The 19,632-nt window shown below is 38.5% G+C and overlaps 1 protein-coding gene across 50 annotated transcripts in view; it reads right to left on the bottom strand.

Annotated features, from left to right (window-relative positions):
- adgrl2a (adhesion G protein-coupled receptor L2a) overlaps positions 1-19,632 on the bottom strand; it is a 100,185-nt gene that overhangs the window by 32,735 nt on the left and 47,818 nt on the right. For 33 of the 50 annotated variants that reach the window (XM_039810777.1, XM_039810779.1, XM_039810792.1 and 30 more), the window contains exons 4-7: positions 16,661-16,770; positions 11,026-11,085; positions 6,805-6,819; positions 4,871-5,671 (exon numbers count right to left, since the gene is read on the bottom strand). In XM_039810777.1, the coding sequence (XP_039666711.1) occupies positions 4,871-5,671; positions 6,805-6,819; positions 11,026-11,085; positions 16,661-16,770 (986 nt within the window). The remainder of the gene's footprint in view (positions 1-4,870; positions 5,672-6,804; positions 6,820-11,025; positions 11,086-16,660; positions 16,771-19,632) is intronic. The other 17 variants (XM_039810783.1, XM_039810819.1, XM_039810822.1 and 14 more) reach the window with 2 other exon arrangements.

Raw genomic sequence — 19,632 nt, 5'->3', positions numbered from 1 at the left:
AGTCAGTCAACACCAGTGTGAATCCAACAGGAGTCAACAGGAATGAACGTGAGAAAGAACCAGAGAGAAGTTGCTTAACACATCAACTTTCACTTAAATAGGTAGTTTAGTAGTAGGATCTGGATCAATTATAAATGTGTGCAATCACAACTTAAAATAAGCTTCATGTTAAATATTTAAATGGAATAATGTCACTTAAATCTAAACACTGTTATAAACTGTTTCCCCAGTGAACACATATTTCTGAATAACAAAACTGGGTAGCGAGTGATCCCTGATCTTGATGGCTGTCTTCGTCCTGTTTACTGTTTCCCAGAATGCACAGCTAAGGATTTACTCAAATCCTGTCATTAAGTGTGCACTGCTCTCGTTGGGCATGATTTGAACAGTCTTTAGCTTGACTTTAGGAGAGAAGCCAAACAGACGTATGTACTATATGTGCAGACCGGAATGCACACAAATGCAAATATCCAGATGTAAGTGTCTCAGAGTTCATGGATGACAATGGAGGAGGACAACTACGAAAAGTCTACACGCAGAGGAAGAGTAAAAGAAAAATGATAAAAATACGAGAGAGAGAGAGAGAGAGAGAGAGAGAGAGCAAGATAGACACGCAAGCAGCAAGACTGAATGCAATAGAGAGATAATGAAAGAGAGAGACAATAAGATTGGAGGCAGACAGGGAAAGAAACGATAATATGACAGGAGGACAGAAAAACAAAACAAAAAGGGTGATTTTCCACATCAATACAGTCTCCTTTCACACCGCTGTGTCCACTTGGACAGCTGACAGGGGGTTGGGGAGAGGGAGTGGGGGTTGTCGTCAAGGAAAACAAACAAATTGGACGTTTTTAACACATCCTGATCCCTGCTCCTGCGCCACTGGTGAGCATATAGGAGGCCAAAGTCTCTGCTGCTTTACCCCAGCACCTCAGATGGCTGTGAAAACTTGATGTTGACGTTTAAAATATCCTACATCTCCTCCTCTCTCTGTGTTCCCTGCCTCTCTAAATGTTGCCATGCACAAGTTGACCTCTATGTAAGCACTGCAGAAGACAGGAATGAATCATAGTGGTGCTTATTAGTGAGCTGTATATTTATCAGACTATAAGAGGTAGGCTCTCTGGGGTGACTGCTAATGCATATGACTCACGAGCATCTGTAACAGCTGAACATTTTTGCATTGCAAAGCACTTTCATAACACACAAACTACAGGGCATTGTTTTGACCACATGCAGAGTTTTGTAAGCTAATTGGCAAGTCGCGTCAGTGAGCTCTATCTTATAATTTCAAACAAATTGGGTCATTCGCTTCCTTACGATCCCCACTCGCAAATTTATAATTTGAGGGTGCAGCAAAGATTGAAATTGTATGCAAATGTATTGACATTTCAACAATTAAAAAGGAAGTCTAGATTTTGTGTGGGTGTTAACTGCAGCGTTGGGGGCTTTTATACGGAAGTGATTCAGAATTTAATTTTGCGACAGGGGATAAATAAAAGGTTTCCAAGGCTCACCTCTGTACCATTGTGGCAGTGAATAGAGTCTGTCTGTGCATACTTCTGGTAAGAAAAATATTTTGATATGCTTACTCAGTGGTTTGAGGCCAAATATCAGAGCTTGGCATAAATAAACAGTCCATAGAAATGGGTGCATAATGAGTTTTCTCTGGGAATACCTCATTTAAATCAATTTAATCATCTCACTTACAAGATGCGACAAAGGAATATGTCTTTTTATGAGCTCCTATATGTAAAAAGGAGAACAGGCATTGAGCCATGGTTAAATGAGTGGATTATGGCGCTGCTGGTCAAAGCCAAAAGTGGGACTTACTGACCCATTTAATGTCCACTTTCATTGGAGCCGCATGTTGGATGTGACCCCATCCACTCCCCCATAATCCTACAAGAGATGATCTTGCCTCGACACGAGCGACGTTATCGGACTTGACAGGAACCCAACTGTCTGCCACACAGGGTCCCAACATCACTTTGATGTGATTGCAATTCATGACGGAGCGAATCATGTGACAGAGTTGTTTGCGCACTTGAGAAATTTTGGGGTGGGGGTTGGGAGCATCATCTGCAGTGGACAGCCACATGTACTGTTGTATATTAGATCTCTCTGTTGTACAAACGATGCTTTCATCATGTGCTAAGCTTTCATGCTTGCAATTATTTGAGCAAAGCTGAAATGTTTTTTTCATTTTTCTTTCGCCAAGTGCTGCTCAAAACACGTACCTTCAACCTTTAACACTACAAAAGCATTCTGATGGCTTGTTTCAGTGCCCAGTGAGGCATTGAAACAAGCATCAAGATATCACAGAGAGGGCATCTAGTGACAGCCAGAAAAAAGTGCCATCATTTATGTGTCAACATCAGCCATGTGGGAGGACAAGTTTATTGACATCTTGATGATCATCCTGGACCATTCTGCCATGCACTCATCGACTGGAACTCAACATACATTAGTCAGCACAGCAGCAGGGCCAGGCTTATGTCTCATTTGTCAAGAAGAAAGAACAGAGTCCTTGTTGGCGTTAAAATAAAGATGTGTGAATACGGAAGCCCCGAGGAGCACATACAGTATGTCAGGCAGTGTATGTTTCTAAACATAATCTACATGAAGAGAAGTTCCTTTGGTTGCTTGGGAGGTCTGACTGTGTGAATAAACACACACACACACACACACACACACACACACACACACACACACACACACACACACACACACACACACACACACACACACACACACACACACACACACACACACACACACACACACACACACACACACGTGTAGTCTTATTTCAGGGCGGATCCTAGCCTAGAAATCTAGATGCACCTTAGCAGCAGCAAATGTAATTTGCAGCCAGGGGGTCTAGCAACTCTCCGTTAGCTTGCGAGCTGGAAAAACCAAACTCTGGCCGGGCCAATCACATAGAGTCTGTGGGCGGGCTTATGGCTGCTGCTGCTGCTGTCTTTCGAATCGGCTTTGGCTGTGACTCTGGAAGACTTGGAGTTAAACTTTTCTTTGAGAAAAGAACAAAGAACGGCACTGAATTCTTAAAAAAGGAAGATGTGTTGGGAGTTTTACCAACCAGATATGGCAAAAGTTTAATCTATCAACTAGCTCCGCTACCTTCTTCATTGCTCTGCCTGGTTGTAGCGTTATCTGATTGCCTGCAGAGGGAATTTGAAAGACAACTGTTTATCCCGCCCCTCGGATTGAGCCCTGCCAATGGTGAGTTCCCAGACCCAACATCTTGATACTGATCTGGCTTGTCAGGCTAGGCGGATCCTGTTAAAGCCTCTGATTTCTCTATCAGTAATCAGTGTCCATTCAGCAAATGAATAAATCAATTGAGCATGCAGCCTGTCTATACACAGTTTATTCCAAGAATCCATAACAGTTAAGCAGGAAAATAAAGGCTGTTGTGGAGGCTGTTGCTCGACTGCTTAATAATCAGTTCACTGTATATAAACACATGATGGCATGTAAAGACATGCTCCAATTTGTTTTGATTAGATAGCAGAAGGAGTGATATCATGGCCACTTTTATAGCAGCTGTCTGCAAATGCAAGGCACTGCTTAGAATCAGCTCATTTGAATTCTCACCGTGCAACATAATGTTTTGGGCATGACTAAAATTAGGAAACACCTTTTGGCTGTAGCATATTCCTCAATTGCTCTGAATGTACTTGTGATATGCAAATATTTAATTTAAAAAAATCTGTCTGGTATCTGTCTTATTAGCAGTGGAGAAACTTCAAACATGTTATTCAGAGTTGGAAAAATAAAAAAGTTTTTTATCTTGTTCCCCATGATTGTTGCAGTATTCTACTCAATCCCCCCCTCTGCATATTAATTTTGCTTTCCAACCTGGACTACTTTCTTTGTTACAGTGAGGCTTGCCTTGGTCAGGCTAGATTGATGCTGTTCCACTGGCTGAACCCAATTTAGCAGCCCCAGCTCATGTCCTATCAATACAAAAGTGGACGAGCAAAGACATTAATAAATATTGAGCTCTTGGATAATCTGTGGAAAAGTTGCTTGACCTCAGTGGCTCATCACTGACTGCGTTGAGCATTACGTGGACTTAGGACTCTGGGTGTGCAGGGGATTAGGATAATTACTGTTATTATATTCTCAGGGTAAGGACTATCGCAGGCCTAGGCTAGCTTCCCCTCAGCTCTTGACAGCTAAATTAAAAACATACGCTACTGATGTGACCCTGGGTCATTAATCCTTCTCCCTTGTGTCTACCATCTCTTTCTTTCTTAGACAGAACATTGAATCCTCACACTCTGTAGGCAGGGTGGGAAGTAGTTTCTTTTAAAGGCCAATGGAGATTTGGAGTTTCAGCATCACTTGGGGAATGATCTAACCTTGCCCCAGGCAAGACTTTGCACCTGTCCGGGCATGTATGTTTCCAGGGGTGAAAGTATATCTCTCTCTCCCTGTCATACTCTCTCTAAAAAAAAGAAAAAGGGTTATGCTAGCAGAGGTCCCTTGAGCCTTAGCACTAGGGACTCAGGGAACGCCCGGATGGTAAACCTCCCCAAATCCCCTAGATACTGATCCCTTATGATATGGTAACTGGCTTCAAGGTGTTGTTTACCACAGAGCCCCACTCACGTCACCCTCCACCCCCAAGATGCTTTCCTACACTCCAAAGCTTCCGTAACATATCTAGCACATATTAGATTCTAAATTAAAAATCATTCAGCTGTGACACTTGATACATAGATTGGGAATACCAAAGGAATATCAAAGTGCACTTGACAGCAACTAAAATCACAATTTCAGCAATGCAGTTTAAAAAATACTGTCTGGATAGGGGGGGGGGGGTATTGGGTGTTCTTACCATGTGCTGGATCAGGTGGGCCAAACTCCAGGTTGTATCTCAGGATGTAAAAATTATTCCACACATAGAGCTGGTTATCTCGCGGATTGTATTCCACAGCTGCAATGTACTGGTACTGGTTGGGAAAGTGGATATCAACGTATTCCCCACGGTTCTGTTTGGTATTGTAAATGTAATCGATCAGGCTCTTGCTGACCTCACTTTCATTGTCTTCATAGGTGGAGCGGACCACATAGAGTACTCCACAAACCATGAAGGCATTGGAGGCTGAGCGCTTATCATAGGTGGTGTCCCAGGTAGCCTCAAATCGTAGAGTGTAGGGGTTCAACTGGCTGATTACGATCATGCCGTTGTTCTGCTCGGTGGCGTAGATCACCCACAGCCCATTCTCGTCTACCGCCAGGTCAATGTCTGTTTTACCACCCCACTTGTAGGGTGACGTGTCGTGGTAGTTGGCATTATTGATGATCGCCTCACCACTTTTGATTCGAGTCCGCAGGTCAAACTTCACAATGTTGCGGGTACGCTCCTTGTTGAAAAACACGGCCCCGTCGTAGACCACAAATCCAGTCCCATCCACCCGGTGGGGCAGCTTGTAGGTGATGGTTTGCCGGGCATTTTGGAAGTCATCCAGGGAGGAATACTCAATGAGAGTGTCTGTCCTATAAGGAGTCCAAGGCATGAAGTAGATTTTGTCACCAGCTTGCAGTGGGTCTTTGCACCAGGCACCAGCTTGTTGCTCCGCTTCAAATAGAAAGGAAGGATCACCGACAGCTTTCAGAGTCCCAGGACAAAGAAAAACTAGTAATGGAAGAAGAGTAGAATAAGAAACAGACACAGGTTAACACGTGAAAAATAAAACCATAAAAAAAACTATATGTAATATCCATAGAATCTCTAGTGTCTTCATTTTGTTTTACAGGTTGTCCACAAGGAGTGGAGACAGACATACATTAAAGAGTGGCCAAAACACAACTAACAGCTATAATCAATATTCACAAGCAATATAAGGATTTTGGTTTTGTGCATAGAAAGAAAAAAAGAATTAGGAAAGTTATTAAGCATAATGTTTAAATATATAAAAGTAGTCTGAAACAAAAAAGAAGCTTGGCCTCACAGACATTTACTGTTGGGAGTAGAACACAAATGAGGGGAAATAGAACAGAAACAAAACTTAACGAAACAATTGGTCCTGTAAACAAAAAAAATGCAGCCAACTAAAGTCACTTGGCAACAGACGGGAGAGGTTATGAGAGAGCAGGAGTCAGCACAGTCTGCACAATGTTTGTGTGTACTTAGACGTATCTCACTTACACCACCTATTCTACGGTATATTCCTGAGAGGCTTGTCATTACGAAGTGGTGCAAATGTCACAACCATTAAAATTTAAAAAACGTTTTAGTAAGGGTCTCTTGAGGTGTTTTGGTTGGTGCTCTGAGGCATACGAGGCATAAGAATCAACAGAGAAAAGAGCAGCAAGTGGTCAGGTGAGAATAATGGCAAGAAGAGTGAGAGAGGGGAGGGCTCGGAGATAAAAGGGACAGTTGTTAGCAATAGCTTTAAAAAAAGGGCCAAGAAACACTGTTACCATGGCATGCTATGGAAAAGGGTTTGGAAGCTAGGCAAAATGAGATTCTGCTGAGTAGCAAAAGCACCCAGGGAGAATGAGGAGAGGAAGCCCCTATTGACTGCAGCCAATACGCCCCCATTTACATCTTTTGGCTGCTTGTGTGCAGTTTTTTTTTTTTTTTTATGGCCAGCCTCACTCCACTTATTGCACAACACTGGCCGTTAACATTACAGTTAGGGGGTGGGAGATTCCTGAAGATAACGTCTGCGATGGGTTTGTAGGGGCCACCATGGAAAAATAGGTAGTTTACAACCAGATGCCACAAAACAAGGAGCTAGGGTTTGGATCGTGTCTGTTATTTACCTTTTTGCTCCACTTCTATTTTAAGCGTTGGAAGAGAGAATGAAAGGGGTGCAAGGGGAAAAAAAGAGATTAATATGAATTAACTGGCATCGCTATGATTACATATGCAGAAACACATTATGAGACATTGACAAAGATGGGTAGACCTATTCAGAGAAAACAGGAAAGTTGTGAGAAAAGTGACATACAGCCGTCAAGGTCCTGTCTTAGAAAAGGGGTTGGATTAGAACATCGAAAATGACCAATCGTCACAATTGGTATAAGGCATAGTGGTGGATGGATTTTATCTTTGACAGACTGCCAACTGCCTGTATGTGCTATTGCAAATGGCATAACTAATGACATTCAGTAAAAAATCTTAGATTTGTTGTTTGCCACATAGTAAGACATTTTGAGATTCACATTGAAAATAAATGACATATTGAGAATGATCTCCCTTTAGTTATAAAACAGAGTTTCTGCAGGTTTTACCAAGTCAAATTTAAGACTTTTTAAGACCAATTTAAGACCATTATGAATTAAATTTAAGGCCTTTATCATAACATCAATTAAGCCCTAAATTCAGTTTTTTCAAGCCTAATATTGTTAAACTTGCACTTCCCCATAGCTGAAGAATAAAATTCGTTTTATGTCTGTGGTGCAATCTGAAAGAGACTCGCGCCAATAACATGAAAGCTGATTGGCTGCAACAAAATATGCATGTTGGTCTCATTTGTAATCATAATACAGCGAAATTATATTTGGACAAGCGAAAGAAAGAACTACAACATCACGGAATTCAAAAAGACGTAGAACACAATACTTCACCGAATTTAAGACTTTTTAAAGCCTAAAATTTTGATTTAGACTTTTTAAGACCCTGCGGAAACCCTGTAAAAATACGTTAATAAAGCCATCCTGTGGATACTATATAGAAAAGTGTCATTAATGGCATCTATTTATTGATTTATGTTAATTATAATTTCACTTAACATGACTCTGGTTTTTGTTGCTGTGGTCTATTTTAATCCACCCACCACCATAAACCAAACACAAATCCACAAAAAAGAAAAGGTGTCTTTTATTTTTCTAAAGAAAGTTAAAAATAGAGTAGTAGATAACCCTTTGCTATATCTTTAAAATCCATGTAGATTTGAATACAATTAAGATGTAATTTTACCATTCTGGACAATGTTACACCTAACTTATACCTCAATAACAAAAGTCTCTGCGTAACACTCTAATCTTACTTCACCACTTTTACAATTATGAAGCCATATGTACACAGAAAACAAACGTACTGTGGCCTTATCAAGAAAGCAGGTAATCAGTGTAAGTCACTGGTGCAAAATACATTGATATAGCTTTTATGCACTCACTGTTGAAACATGTATTTATTTCTACAAAACAACACTGCACTTAATTTGTTATTTTGTGCTTTCTGATAAAAGTCTGCTATAAATTTGCCAATATGTGCACATTCAAACAAGGCACCTGAGCTAAGAAGCATTACCCAGTCCAATAGCTGATTTATGAAACATATCATGGGACTTGCATTGCATGAAAATCACTAGCTTAGTTTAAACTGCAACAACAAGACTGACATATTGATAACAAATTTACATAAATTCTTTAGAAAATACATTTCTCAGTCTAAAGCCTAGGTCAGACTACAAGACTGTTCAAGTCATGCATTTCCCAACTGGGACAGTTCAGATAAACCGCTTGCTGTTCAATCAGGAGGTCGTTGGCCAAATGTGAGGGGACAAAAAAGGGCATCGAAGAAAAGAAAAATACAGTCATTCAAAGAGACTTTCTCTAACTATGTGTCCAGAAAAGCTCAGCAAAATGCTCAACCACTGCTTATTATATGGTACTGAAGCTACAGTTTATATTTAACAGAGAAATGTAGTTCCTTTAATTTCATTGTTATGAAACTTTTTTTGACTTAAAAGAGTAATTTCTATTAAGTTTGACTGATTCAGGCTGATTGATTTTAAATATTATATATCATATAATTTCAAATGTATTCTTTCAACAACATAGCAACTGTTTACTAATGGAGATGTTAATCTTCCAAGTACAGACTGCATGCGTCAATTCTTTTGCTCTTGATCTACACTTCTATTGGTTTTTGTCTTTCTCAGGTTTCAGTTTCAGATGGCTTCACAATACAAAGGCTCAAACACAGAGGGCCTGAGGATCAATGTTGGAATACTAAATGAACTCATTTTGGGCCAGTTTGCACTGTGGGATAATGTATAGCAATCATAAACTATGTTCGCCTTGATTCCTGCAACCATCCAGCTCCAATTAGTGCAGGTTCATATTACAGTTTGAATATGCTATAATTGTTGAGTCTGATCTAGGCTTCAGTGGAAACTAGATAATCAGAAAAATCCGTAAATGAATGCACGCCATTCTGCGGAAGAAATTCAATTGTGTTACAGCTAACTAAGAGATCGAACACGGGTAGGAAGCAAACAAATTAACAACAGTTGAGGTCTCAGAAGCCGCCTCAGCCACATAAAACAGAGGAGTAGAGAAGAGGACAGAAAGAGAAAGAGAGAGAGAGAGAGAGAGAGAGAGAGAGAGAGAGAGAGAGAGAGAGAGATGGCGTGAAGGAAACCTGGAAAGAAAAGAACACATGACGATGATGACGACGTTAGTAGAAATGTAAAAAATAGAAATAGCAATCAGTGTGATCAGAAATCAGTAAGTGGATGAAGAGAGTGAGTCAGATAGCCGATGAGGTTTCCTGCAGATTGCACAGGGGAAGGGAAGAGAGTCAGTCACTTTTAATATAGCAACATTAAAACCAACAAACATGAGACACATGCCAACCCACACTAACCCCAAACATCCTAAACTGTCTCCACTAGACTTTACAGGCTTTCTAGAGAATTGCTGGTTTCTATGAACTATCACTAATCAAATCGTAGTGACTATTAATAATCAGGTGTTCCATCTTGATATGAATGGATGTCTGCTGTCAAGGGCAGACCGAGCGAGTGGGTCCAGAGTTTAATTTAAATCAAAGCATCATGTAAGCTACACTGAATAAATAAAGGGGGAACAACTGAACACAAAAACAAAAGCACCAAAGGGGACCCAAAATCATGCTGTTACAGCTTAACTTCAATTTTCATAATCTGCCCATCAGTGTCACATGGAGCAGGGGGTTTATTGGAATTAGAGTGTGATGAAAATATGAAAATATTAGCATTGAGGACTGTTTATGCCCACTGCGACTCTACAGTTTTGCAAGGGTAGAATTTTTTCTTTCTTTTTTCTCTAGCTTTTTTCAAAATAGTTAGCACAAAGCAGTCTTAATAAAGAAATGTCTGCTTTTATGTTGCCTGATTCAAGCAATTACTAGTGCCAATTCAGAGGGTGACTCATTGCCAGGTGAAGGCAAAATGTACATCCTTGGCTGGAACATGAAGAAAAGTTGCTAATGAGGGCAGTTTGTGACAAGAACCTAATTATGAAGCCAAAAGGATGAAAATGGTGGAAATGTAGGCAACTTGTTGCAAAGGCCACTTGCACAGAAGTGAAAAATCCAAAATTGCTTGTATGCAAAAAAAAATGCAAAGACTTAGACAACAGAACAAATTAATTAAGTACCACATTACATTCAGTCAATGATTGAGACGGAAAACAACTTTTTATCATATTATGTTATTAAACTGCTGGTTATACCGTATTTCCATGGCACAGATAGACTTTGAGGGGCAGCAGTTACTGGTCAAAATGAGGACACTGTCTGCGGTCCCGTCGCTGATCAGCTTAATGGGGATTTAATATGTTGTCCTGCAAAACAACTTCTCAAGTCTTGTATCCCAGCAAATCCATGGGATCCTAAGCTCCTGAACCACTGCAATGGTTTTTAATCACAAATCTTGGTATTTGGCATATGATCTATTCTATCTAAAAACTAGAAAACTATGGTAAAGTCTTTGCTATCCCATCTGAAAACTCTAGTAAGGGTTTGCTCTGGTGTGGAACAGCTCAGTAAATGTCCCCCTATGATTGCCTTTCTCTGACTCTACAAAATGATCTATAGGGTATATGGATTTTGTTTTGGGGAAGAGGAGACAAAGGACTGGTAAGAGGGAAAAACATAACAAGAAACTTGCCTATAAATCACAATCTATCACATTTTACAACAGGATTTGAGTGGGAAAGGCTGGGCTGGGCTTGTGTGGACTGGGTCAGACTGGGAGAACACTAAGCACTTACCAGGGCAGTTGCGATAGGACACATTCTGTGTTCTTGGTCCTATTCTGGTTGGGCATGGACCTTGAGAAGCAAAAAGATGGGGCTACAGACATGCATGTTTGAAACTGCTTAGAGTAAAGGACCCATTTGGAATTTCTGTTAGATAGACTTTGCCAGAACTGAGAGTCCTTGGGTAGAAATATATTTTTTACCACATCAAGCCAGTCTTTCCTTGTTGCAAGAAGGAGGCAAAAGACAATCATAACAGTGGGTGGACATGAGTGCACCATGAGGCTAATCCTACTATTGCGGTTTGAGGTAACACAGCAAGACATGGGATCAATATGTCACTTGACTATGAGCCGAATAAAAACAAAAAACAATACAAGCAGTTTAGGGTAAAAACTATAGGATTTGGCTTTGCTCAATAAGGTGGACTCAAATACTCATTATTGCTTATTTCATTTTTAATTGCAGGTCCTCAAAGCCTCGGAAAGGTTAACCTTTAAGTTGTAATGAGTTTCACCATCTAATGATGTTCACTAATGCATTCGGATGAGATGGCGAAGAAAAGATCGCAGTTCCAGGATGCCAGAGCCAAACTACGTGAAGCTGGGATAAAACATGGGATCATTCATCCAGCCACTCTTATCATCACCTTTAAGAGCGAGACAAAATACTTCAAGGACAGGGAGGCGGCAGAGACATACTTGAATAAAGTGATTAAATCCTGAGAAGTCCGAGATGGAAAATAACGAAGGAAATGAAAAGGTGAATTATTTTGTTTTTCTTTTTTTTCTTTTGGCCTGCTGAAAAGACTTACTGAAAATGGCAGATGCTGAGAAGGACTAGGCCAATTAAAAGAGAGACTGCATTTTGGACATTGGAGAAGTTCATGATAAAAAAGATTACATGTAAATAATGAAATAATTGTCATTGCTGTTGATTTTTAGGGGTAGACCACACAAAACTGGGTAAAGCAATATGATGCTGAATATGTGTATTTTTAGTTCAAACAGTTAAAGTTAAGAACTGCGTATAATTAAGGATTAAATGGATGCTCCCAGAAAATAAAAATAAAAGAATTTAATCTTTTTTCTGTTAAATTGGATGAGTAGGCTATATTGTCTTGAATAAAAGTACTAATCTAAATATGTAAAATTTATAATTAAATTTAGTTTATTCTGAGTTTTTCATGGAGTGAAGGATAATATGAAATATAAAATGAAAAGTGGAGGTTGGCTAACTCTAGCTGGCAGATATGAACGTGTTAGGTGACAATGCAAGTGCATGTTTATTTGTGTTAGATACAGTTAGGGATGTGTATGTGTGGTTGTTTGTCTGTGTGTGTTTTATAGTTATGTGTATGTTTAAGTGTGGGTTAGGGAGAGCTCCGATGCAGTTGGTATTAGATAAACAGGAAGATAATAATTACTGCTTGAAACAATGATGAAGCACTCTAAAATGCCAAGAAAAGGTTTGAATATAGCTCATATTAACATCTGTAGCATCAGAAACAAATTAACTGAAATTCCTGAAATATTAATGCTTAATCAATTGCATATTTTAGCTGTGTCAGAAACACATCTGGATTCTACATTTGATGATACTTTTTTGAATATACAGGGATATTGTATTGTAAGGAGGGATAGAAATGCATTTGGTGGAGGAGTAGTTGCATTTTTTATTCAGGATCACATACCAATTAAAATTAGAAATTATTTAATGGCAATGGAGGTGGAAGCACTATGGCTACAAATACAACTGCCACATTTGAAGCCCATGTTGATTGGTTGTTGTTATAGACCACCAAGTGAGAATAGTGAATATCTAAAGAAAATATGTGAAATGTTAGAACATGGGTATGAGGGCAGTTATGAAATTTATTTTATGGGAGACCTGAATATTGACTGGAATGCATTAGGTTGTTCAATGAAAAAAAGTCTTCAAAATGTTACAGATTTATGTGGTTTGTCACAGGTAATTAACAAACCAACTAGAATATTTACTAAGAGTGACGGCACAATTACTTCCACGTGTATTGATCATATTTTTACTAATGTAGCTGAGCTATGCTCAAAAGCATTATCTATACCTACTGGCTGTAGTGATCACAATTTAGTTGCTGTTGTTAGAAGAGCAAAAGTGCCGAAGCCTGGACCGAAAGTAATACAAAAGAGATCATACAAATGGTTTGATCAGGACAGATTTAGAAATGATGTAAAAGAGGTATGTTGGTTAGATGTATTACTGAAAAAAAATCCTGATGAAGCACTGAAAAATGTTGATGGTATTTTTATGCCTATAGTTGAAAAGCATGCTCCAGTGAAGAAGTTTACGGTCCGAAGTGTCAGTACATCATGGTTAGACAAGGAGTTAAAGGAACATATGGTGGAACGCGATTTAGCAAAATTAACAGCAATAAGATCTGGTTATCAATCAGATTGTCAAATCTACCATAAACTAAGAATTTTTTTAACTAATTTAAATAGAAAGAAAAAGAAAATGTTTTATAAAGCCAGGATTAATGATATTAAAAATGATAGTAAAAGATTATGGAATATGTTGAACAGCTTAATGGGAAAGAGCATTAAACAAACTCCATCTTTTTTGGAGAATCATGGAAATTTCCTCACAAAACCAGTGGAGATCGCAAACCACCTTAATAATTATTTTATATATAAAATAAATGATTTAAGAAATAATATGACAAAAATAGAGAATGAGATCTCTTATTCATTAATAAAAGAGAAAATCATGAGCGGTAAAGATTGTAATTTTAAATTTGTTGGAGTAAATATTAATAAAGTAGAAAACATTTTGAAAACTTGTAAAGATAAACCACCAGGTGTGGACGGCCTTGATGGTAAACTTCTTAAATTGGTTGCAGACCTAATTGCCCCTGTTATGTGTCATATTATAAACCAAAGTTTAAGTGAATGTCTATGCCCTCAGGAATGGAAAATTGCTAAAATAATTCCATTGCCTAAAAATGTAAGGTTACCATTCTCGGGGTCAAATTGTCGTCCTATAAGTCTATTGCCTGTGTTGAGTAAAATTATGGAGAGTATAGTATGTGAGCAGATTATAGAATATTTTTCTTTGAATGACTTAACAACTGATTGTCAACATGCTTATAGAAAGGGACACTCAACAGCTACTGCTCTAACTCATATGACTGATGACTGGCTGAGAGATATTGAACAAAAGAAATTAGTAGGTGCTATTATGCTTGATTTTACAGCAGCATTTGATATTCTTGATCATAATTTATTATTGAAAAAACTTGAATGTTATGGTTTCTCTCAGTCAGCAATGTTATGGATGGAGAGTTATTTAACAAACGTTGGAGCGGTTAGCTGTGGAGTTCCCCAGGGGAGTTGTCTTGGGCCATTGTTATACACTATCTTTACAAATGATTTATCACTTGTTTTAAATAAGGTCAGTATACCGATGTATGCAGATGATTCAACTACTTATATGTCTTCATCTACATTTAATGAGTTAAACATTATCCTATCACAAGAGTTGCAATCGGTGGTTGAATGGATAAAGAAAAATAAGCTAGTTCTTAATATTTCAAAGACAAAAAGCATGATGTTCGGCTCACATTATACTCTTCATAATCAACCTGAGTTGAAGCTTTGTATAAATGATGTACCTGTTGAACAGGTCCATGAGACCAAACCTTTAGGAGTTATTTTAGATATCAAATTATCATGGACTAAACATATAAATAACATGGTTGTTAAGATGGGAAGTGGTGTTAAAGGATTTGCACCATATTTGTCACAAAGCTCAATCAAAGTAGTAGCTAAAGCTTTAATATTGTCTAATCTTGACTAATGTTCAGTGGTATGGTCTAATGCAACTCAAGAAAAAATAACTAAATTGCAAATGGTTCAAAATAGAGCCGCGCGTATAACGCTTAGGTGTGGATATCGGACAAATGTTGTTACAATGCACAAATGTTTAGGTTGGTTATTTGTAAGAAATAGATTATTTTATTCATTAAGTGTTTTTTTAGGAATATTCTTGTTACAAAGAAACCATCTATTATGTATAATAAATTACCTTTCAGTTTAGATATACACGACTATGCGACTAGACATGCCACAAGAGGTAACTTTACTTTACCAAAAGCAAAGACTAATACGGTTAAACGTATGGTCATGTATAGAGCAATGCAATAATGGAATGTGTTACCTGAACAAATAACACAAGAAAGCAGTAAAAGGAGATTTAAAAGTTTAGTTAAAACATATCTATTGTTTAAAGAAGTTGAGAAGACAAAGAAACAACATTGGTTGAGGTTTAACAAAATATATGTATGTTTTTGCAATTGTGAGATGTGTCCAGAGAGGATGAAAGCCATGTTATAGTATGATAGTATGTGGATGTAAAAAAAAAAGTTGTTCAACCTAAAAGTAAGGAATGCTCGATAACTGCAATGGTGGAGCTATGTGTCTCTCCTTGTCTTATGTGTGTGTATTTTGTCAAGAAATTATAGTGTATGTTTAGTTTTCGTTTTAAATTTTTTTATTTTTTATTTGTTTATGATGTTATGTGTATGTATTATTGCATTGTCACAGTTATAAGTGAGTTGTAAGGACCTCAGGAAGAATAGCACCTGCAATGCAGGAGCTAATGAGGATCCTAAATAAATAAACAAACACTGAGGGAAACAGCTCAGGCAGGTATACTGGTAATGAGCAATGTAGAAGAAATATGTTGAATATAAAAAGTACTGTAGAATAAAGATGCATTATATATATTTATGGCTAAACTTCCCTTTTGAGTTGATTCAAAAGTGAAACAAATCTAAAAACATCAGTGTACAAAATACTAATTTGAATCTACAAGAGCTGCCAAATACTATCTTACCATCACTCCCACTCTAATTATTGCAGTTCCACCTGATTAGTGATTCTGGCAATTCATCTAAATCTTTCTCATTAATCAGTTAGTAAAGGTTATGTGGCGGAATTTCCTTCACAAATTGCAAATGAACATGGCTTAAAGGACAAATGGAGAATTTTTATTCAAAGGGCAATCTAAAGATTGTTAGGGAGCAATGAATATTTTAGCATTCAAGGAACAGACAAAATGTTAACACTATCTCTTTAGATGAAATATTACCTTGTTCACTTCTGAGTGGAGCCATTCTGTTCTGTTACATAATGAAGCATCTGTTAACATATTTCAACACCTGTTGTATGGATGTATATTAAGCCATCAAGGTGAGCGGTGTTTTGCGTCTGATAGACTTGAGTAATGAAACACTTGCTTCCCATTATGGAGAGTCAGCATGACTTCCTCTACCCTCCCTCTATTTTGCTACCTCATAACCAGACTCGTCGAACGGGTGGAAACACGGTGAACCATCAATAATAAAGGCAGTACAGAAAGAAGACCAAAGGGTTTTACAGGTCATATTTCATGAAAAGTTCATGGTGTGACACAGATGGAGGAAGAGACTGAAGAAAATGGTGCTGGAAGGTGTTGCACACAAAAAGAACAGACTGTCGGGACAAGGCAAGAAGAAGAAATGAGACAGGCTATGGTATGAAACAGAAGAGAAAAGAGGGGATAGAAGAGGATGGAAGTGTGGGGGGGAGGGGGAGTTTTCAATTCCTGGCAGAAGGGTCAGACTTACTGTAGGGCACACACTCATACTGGACCTCCAGGTACTTGTAGGTCCCTGGACAGGGGTCAGGGAAGACATCAGAACCCGTAATCACAATGCACTGGGTCCGATTGTTGCATCTGACAAGGGGGAAACAAAGAGATGGAAACTAATTTAGCAACAATGAATAATGTGCCTAAATACATCCGCTACGTTAGTTACCGCTAGGTTAGTTACCGCTACGTTAGTTATGTAAGAAATCCCAGAGATCGCGTCATGTTTCTTTTCATTACGGCGGTTGCCTGTTCAGAAGTCAGATACGATATAAGTTTGTACTCTTTCGATTTAGCTATTGTTGCAGCAGATTAAGCTATTCCTGAGTTGTTTCAGTCTGCAGTGAGTCCTGAATGTTAACCGTTTTACCCTGTGATGTGAAGCTGCTAGTTTATCTGTATGTTGCTAGCTTGCTAACTTTCCACCGTACATCACACATGTTACTAGCTAGTGTGTGATACGTTTTTTGGGGCTTTAATCATTACTGTGCTGGAGAGGATGTTCATTTTACTTGCACAGTGTGATAATTGTACATTTTATTTCAGTATTTGTTAACCTAAGGCCATTTTTACAATTCCTTTTCCGTCTGGTTTTATTTTCTAAAAATGCTTGTAAAACATCAACCCTGTTGTCTATAGTCAATCAATGTACATCATTTTTTTCAGGAAAAAGTGGGATATTAGAATATTTGAGCTTTAGTGAGGTCAACTGAAAGTAAAAAAAGGTTGTATGACCTTAAAAACAAATAAATAAATAAAACCGAAAATGAATCTCACAGATATTCTAATAGTCTAAATCAGTTCCCATATGTCTTGGGTGTCAAACTGTGAAGAAATAAACATTATAATTTATATAGTTGACAAAATATATACAATTTTTTTTAAAAAAAGTCCAGACGCTTTTGCCAATAATCAAAATAATAATGTTCAAATGTATTGATATCACACACACAGCAAGCATTTGTGTTGTCTAAAACAGTTATCCTGTCTAAAACAGCTCTGTGCCGGTAGCACAGAGCTAGCGGCAGAAATGACGGAAAATTGATAAATTACGGACATCGAGTGGATAAATCTTGGATGTAAGCGTTTGGATTTATTGCTGAACAACGCCGAAAAGAGGCACAAGTTCCAGGCTGGATAGAAAACCTTCTGTAAAGTCTATGAAGACAACAAAGACACCCCCGTGATGGCTAGCTTGTTAGCTTCTAGCTGGAAAAAACGGTAAGAAGATCGATAAAAGTTTCATTAAATAATCTAAATATTAATCGGAGGTGCCGTGTGACGTCGTGGACGTTGCCGTAGGGCTCTGAGGGTTAATACGTGATTAATAACCCACTGTTAAATCAGATCATAGTAGTTATAACAGCTGTGATATTAATGTACCTTTTGGGGGTTTATTTCAGAACCTTCGTTCATATATCCAGCAATGTACAGCTTGTGACTGCCTGTAATGCACCATCTTACTACCAAGTAAAAAGTTGAACTCCACCTGGTGACTCTTGCTCTCTGATAGGAGCCCTGAAGCAGCCAATACACATCCCAATCCCAACAGTTAGAATTATAAAAATGTTATCAATCATTCCTTGTACTGCTGCTACAGCCAAAGGAATTGTGAGGCTAAACATTTGAAATAATATAAAAATATGATATTCAAACTTTTGACTGCTTTCTTTAATAACTACATAACACAATACTTGTACTTTTAGTACTTGAGTAGTACATTTTTAAATAAACTACTTGCAATACTTAAGTACAACATTTTTTGAATACTTTAGTACTTCCACTTAAGTGTGGTGCTTAAAGCTACATTGTGTAAGAATTTCTCCGATCTAGCGGTGAAATTGTATATGACAACCAATTGAATATTACTTTCTAGCCCTTCCATTCCGAGCGCGTTTTAACTCCTACGGTGGCCAAACACCGAAATGAGCTCTTAGTATCTCAATCATTTAAGGCAGTTACACACCAACCAGACGGCCAACCGTCGGCAGAAAAGCCAGTCGGACTGATCAGTCTCCCCGAGTTGGTCCAAAAAGTGCCACAGAACACACCGAAGAGACGAGACGTAATATGTCTCCATAGCAGCAGGCGGCGCTAATCTGTATTGTTGCCCAAAAAATGAAAGCTGATTGGACGAACGCGTCATGTGGGTTTGTTTTCTCCGGAAATTCAAAGCCAGACTGTCATGGCGGCTTGTTCAGAATACGATCTCATATTGTACTAAAATAGTTCACTGAAACATGGTTCTGAAAACATTTTAAGTGAGAAATAGGCCTTGCAGTTGCTGAATCTGTCTTCCTTTCAGATCAACAAAGGTCCGGTTAAAAGATTTTTGTCAGATTTTGTGAGACTCTAGTCACGCTCATTCCGCTCGCCATTTCCGGGTGAGTCCCGATTGCCCTGTCTCCGACTGAACATGTCAGGTCGGCCAAAATGAAGGCCGACAGCCCCTCAGACGGACGATGGCACGGAACACACGAAACAGACTCGAGTCGCCGACCTCGCCAGACTGTACATACATTGTTGTAGATGTAACTACTCTCTTGCAATTGGAAATCTGTGAATAAAATAAAATGTGAAATTAAATTGAAATGTACATGAACAGCAGGAATCAATACGACAAATATCATTGTATAAGAGAAGACTTATTCACACCAGACTACAATTGCATGGGGACCTCATGTGATTTGGGAATTTGACCCCCCACATCTATTTGCGCATTTGGACGGGATAAACAATCTGTGTTTCACTCAAATGTCCCGACTTATTGATTTGAGCTTGCTCCTTCTCTGAATGGGTCTACATGCTGAGTGGCTAGATGAGGCTCTTGAATTTGCACCCAAAATGCCATCAAAGGTCTCATTAATGATTTCTACTGCAGCCTCCAATTCTTGAACCGGAAACAGAAATACCAAAATACTAATTAATGCATCTTTCCACAAACATTTT

This window comes from Perca fluviatilis, chromosome 9, assembly GCF_010015445.1.
Source record: "Perca fluviatilis chromosome 9, GENO_Pfluv_1.0, whole genome shotgun sequence".
NCBI classification, from domain to species: Eukaryota; Metazoa; Chordata; class Actinopteri; order Perciformes; family Percidae; genus Perca; species Perca fluviatilis.
The sequence above is the reverse complement of the archived record's forward strand: the minus strand, read 5'-3'. Positions and strand labels throughout refer to the sequence as shown.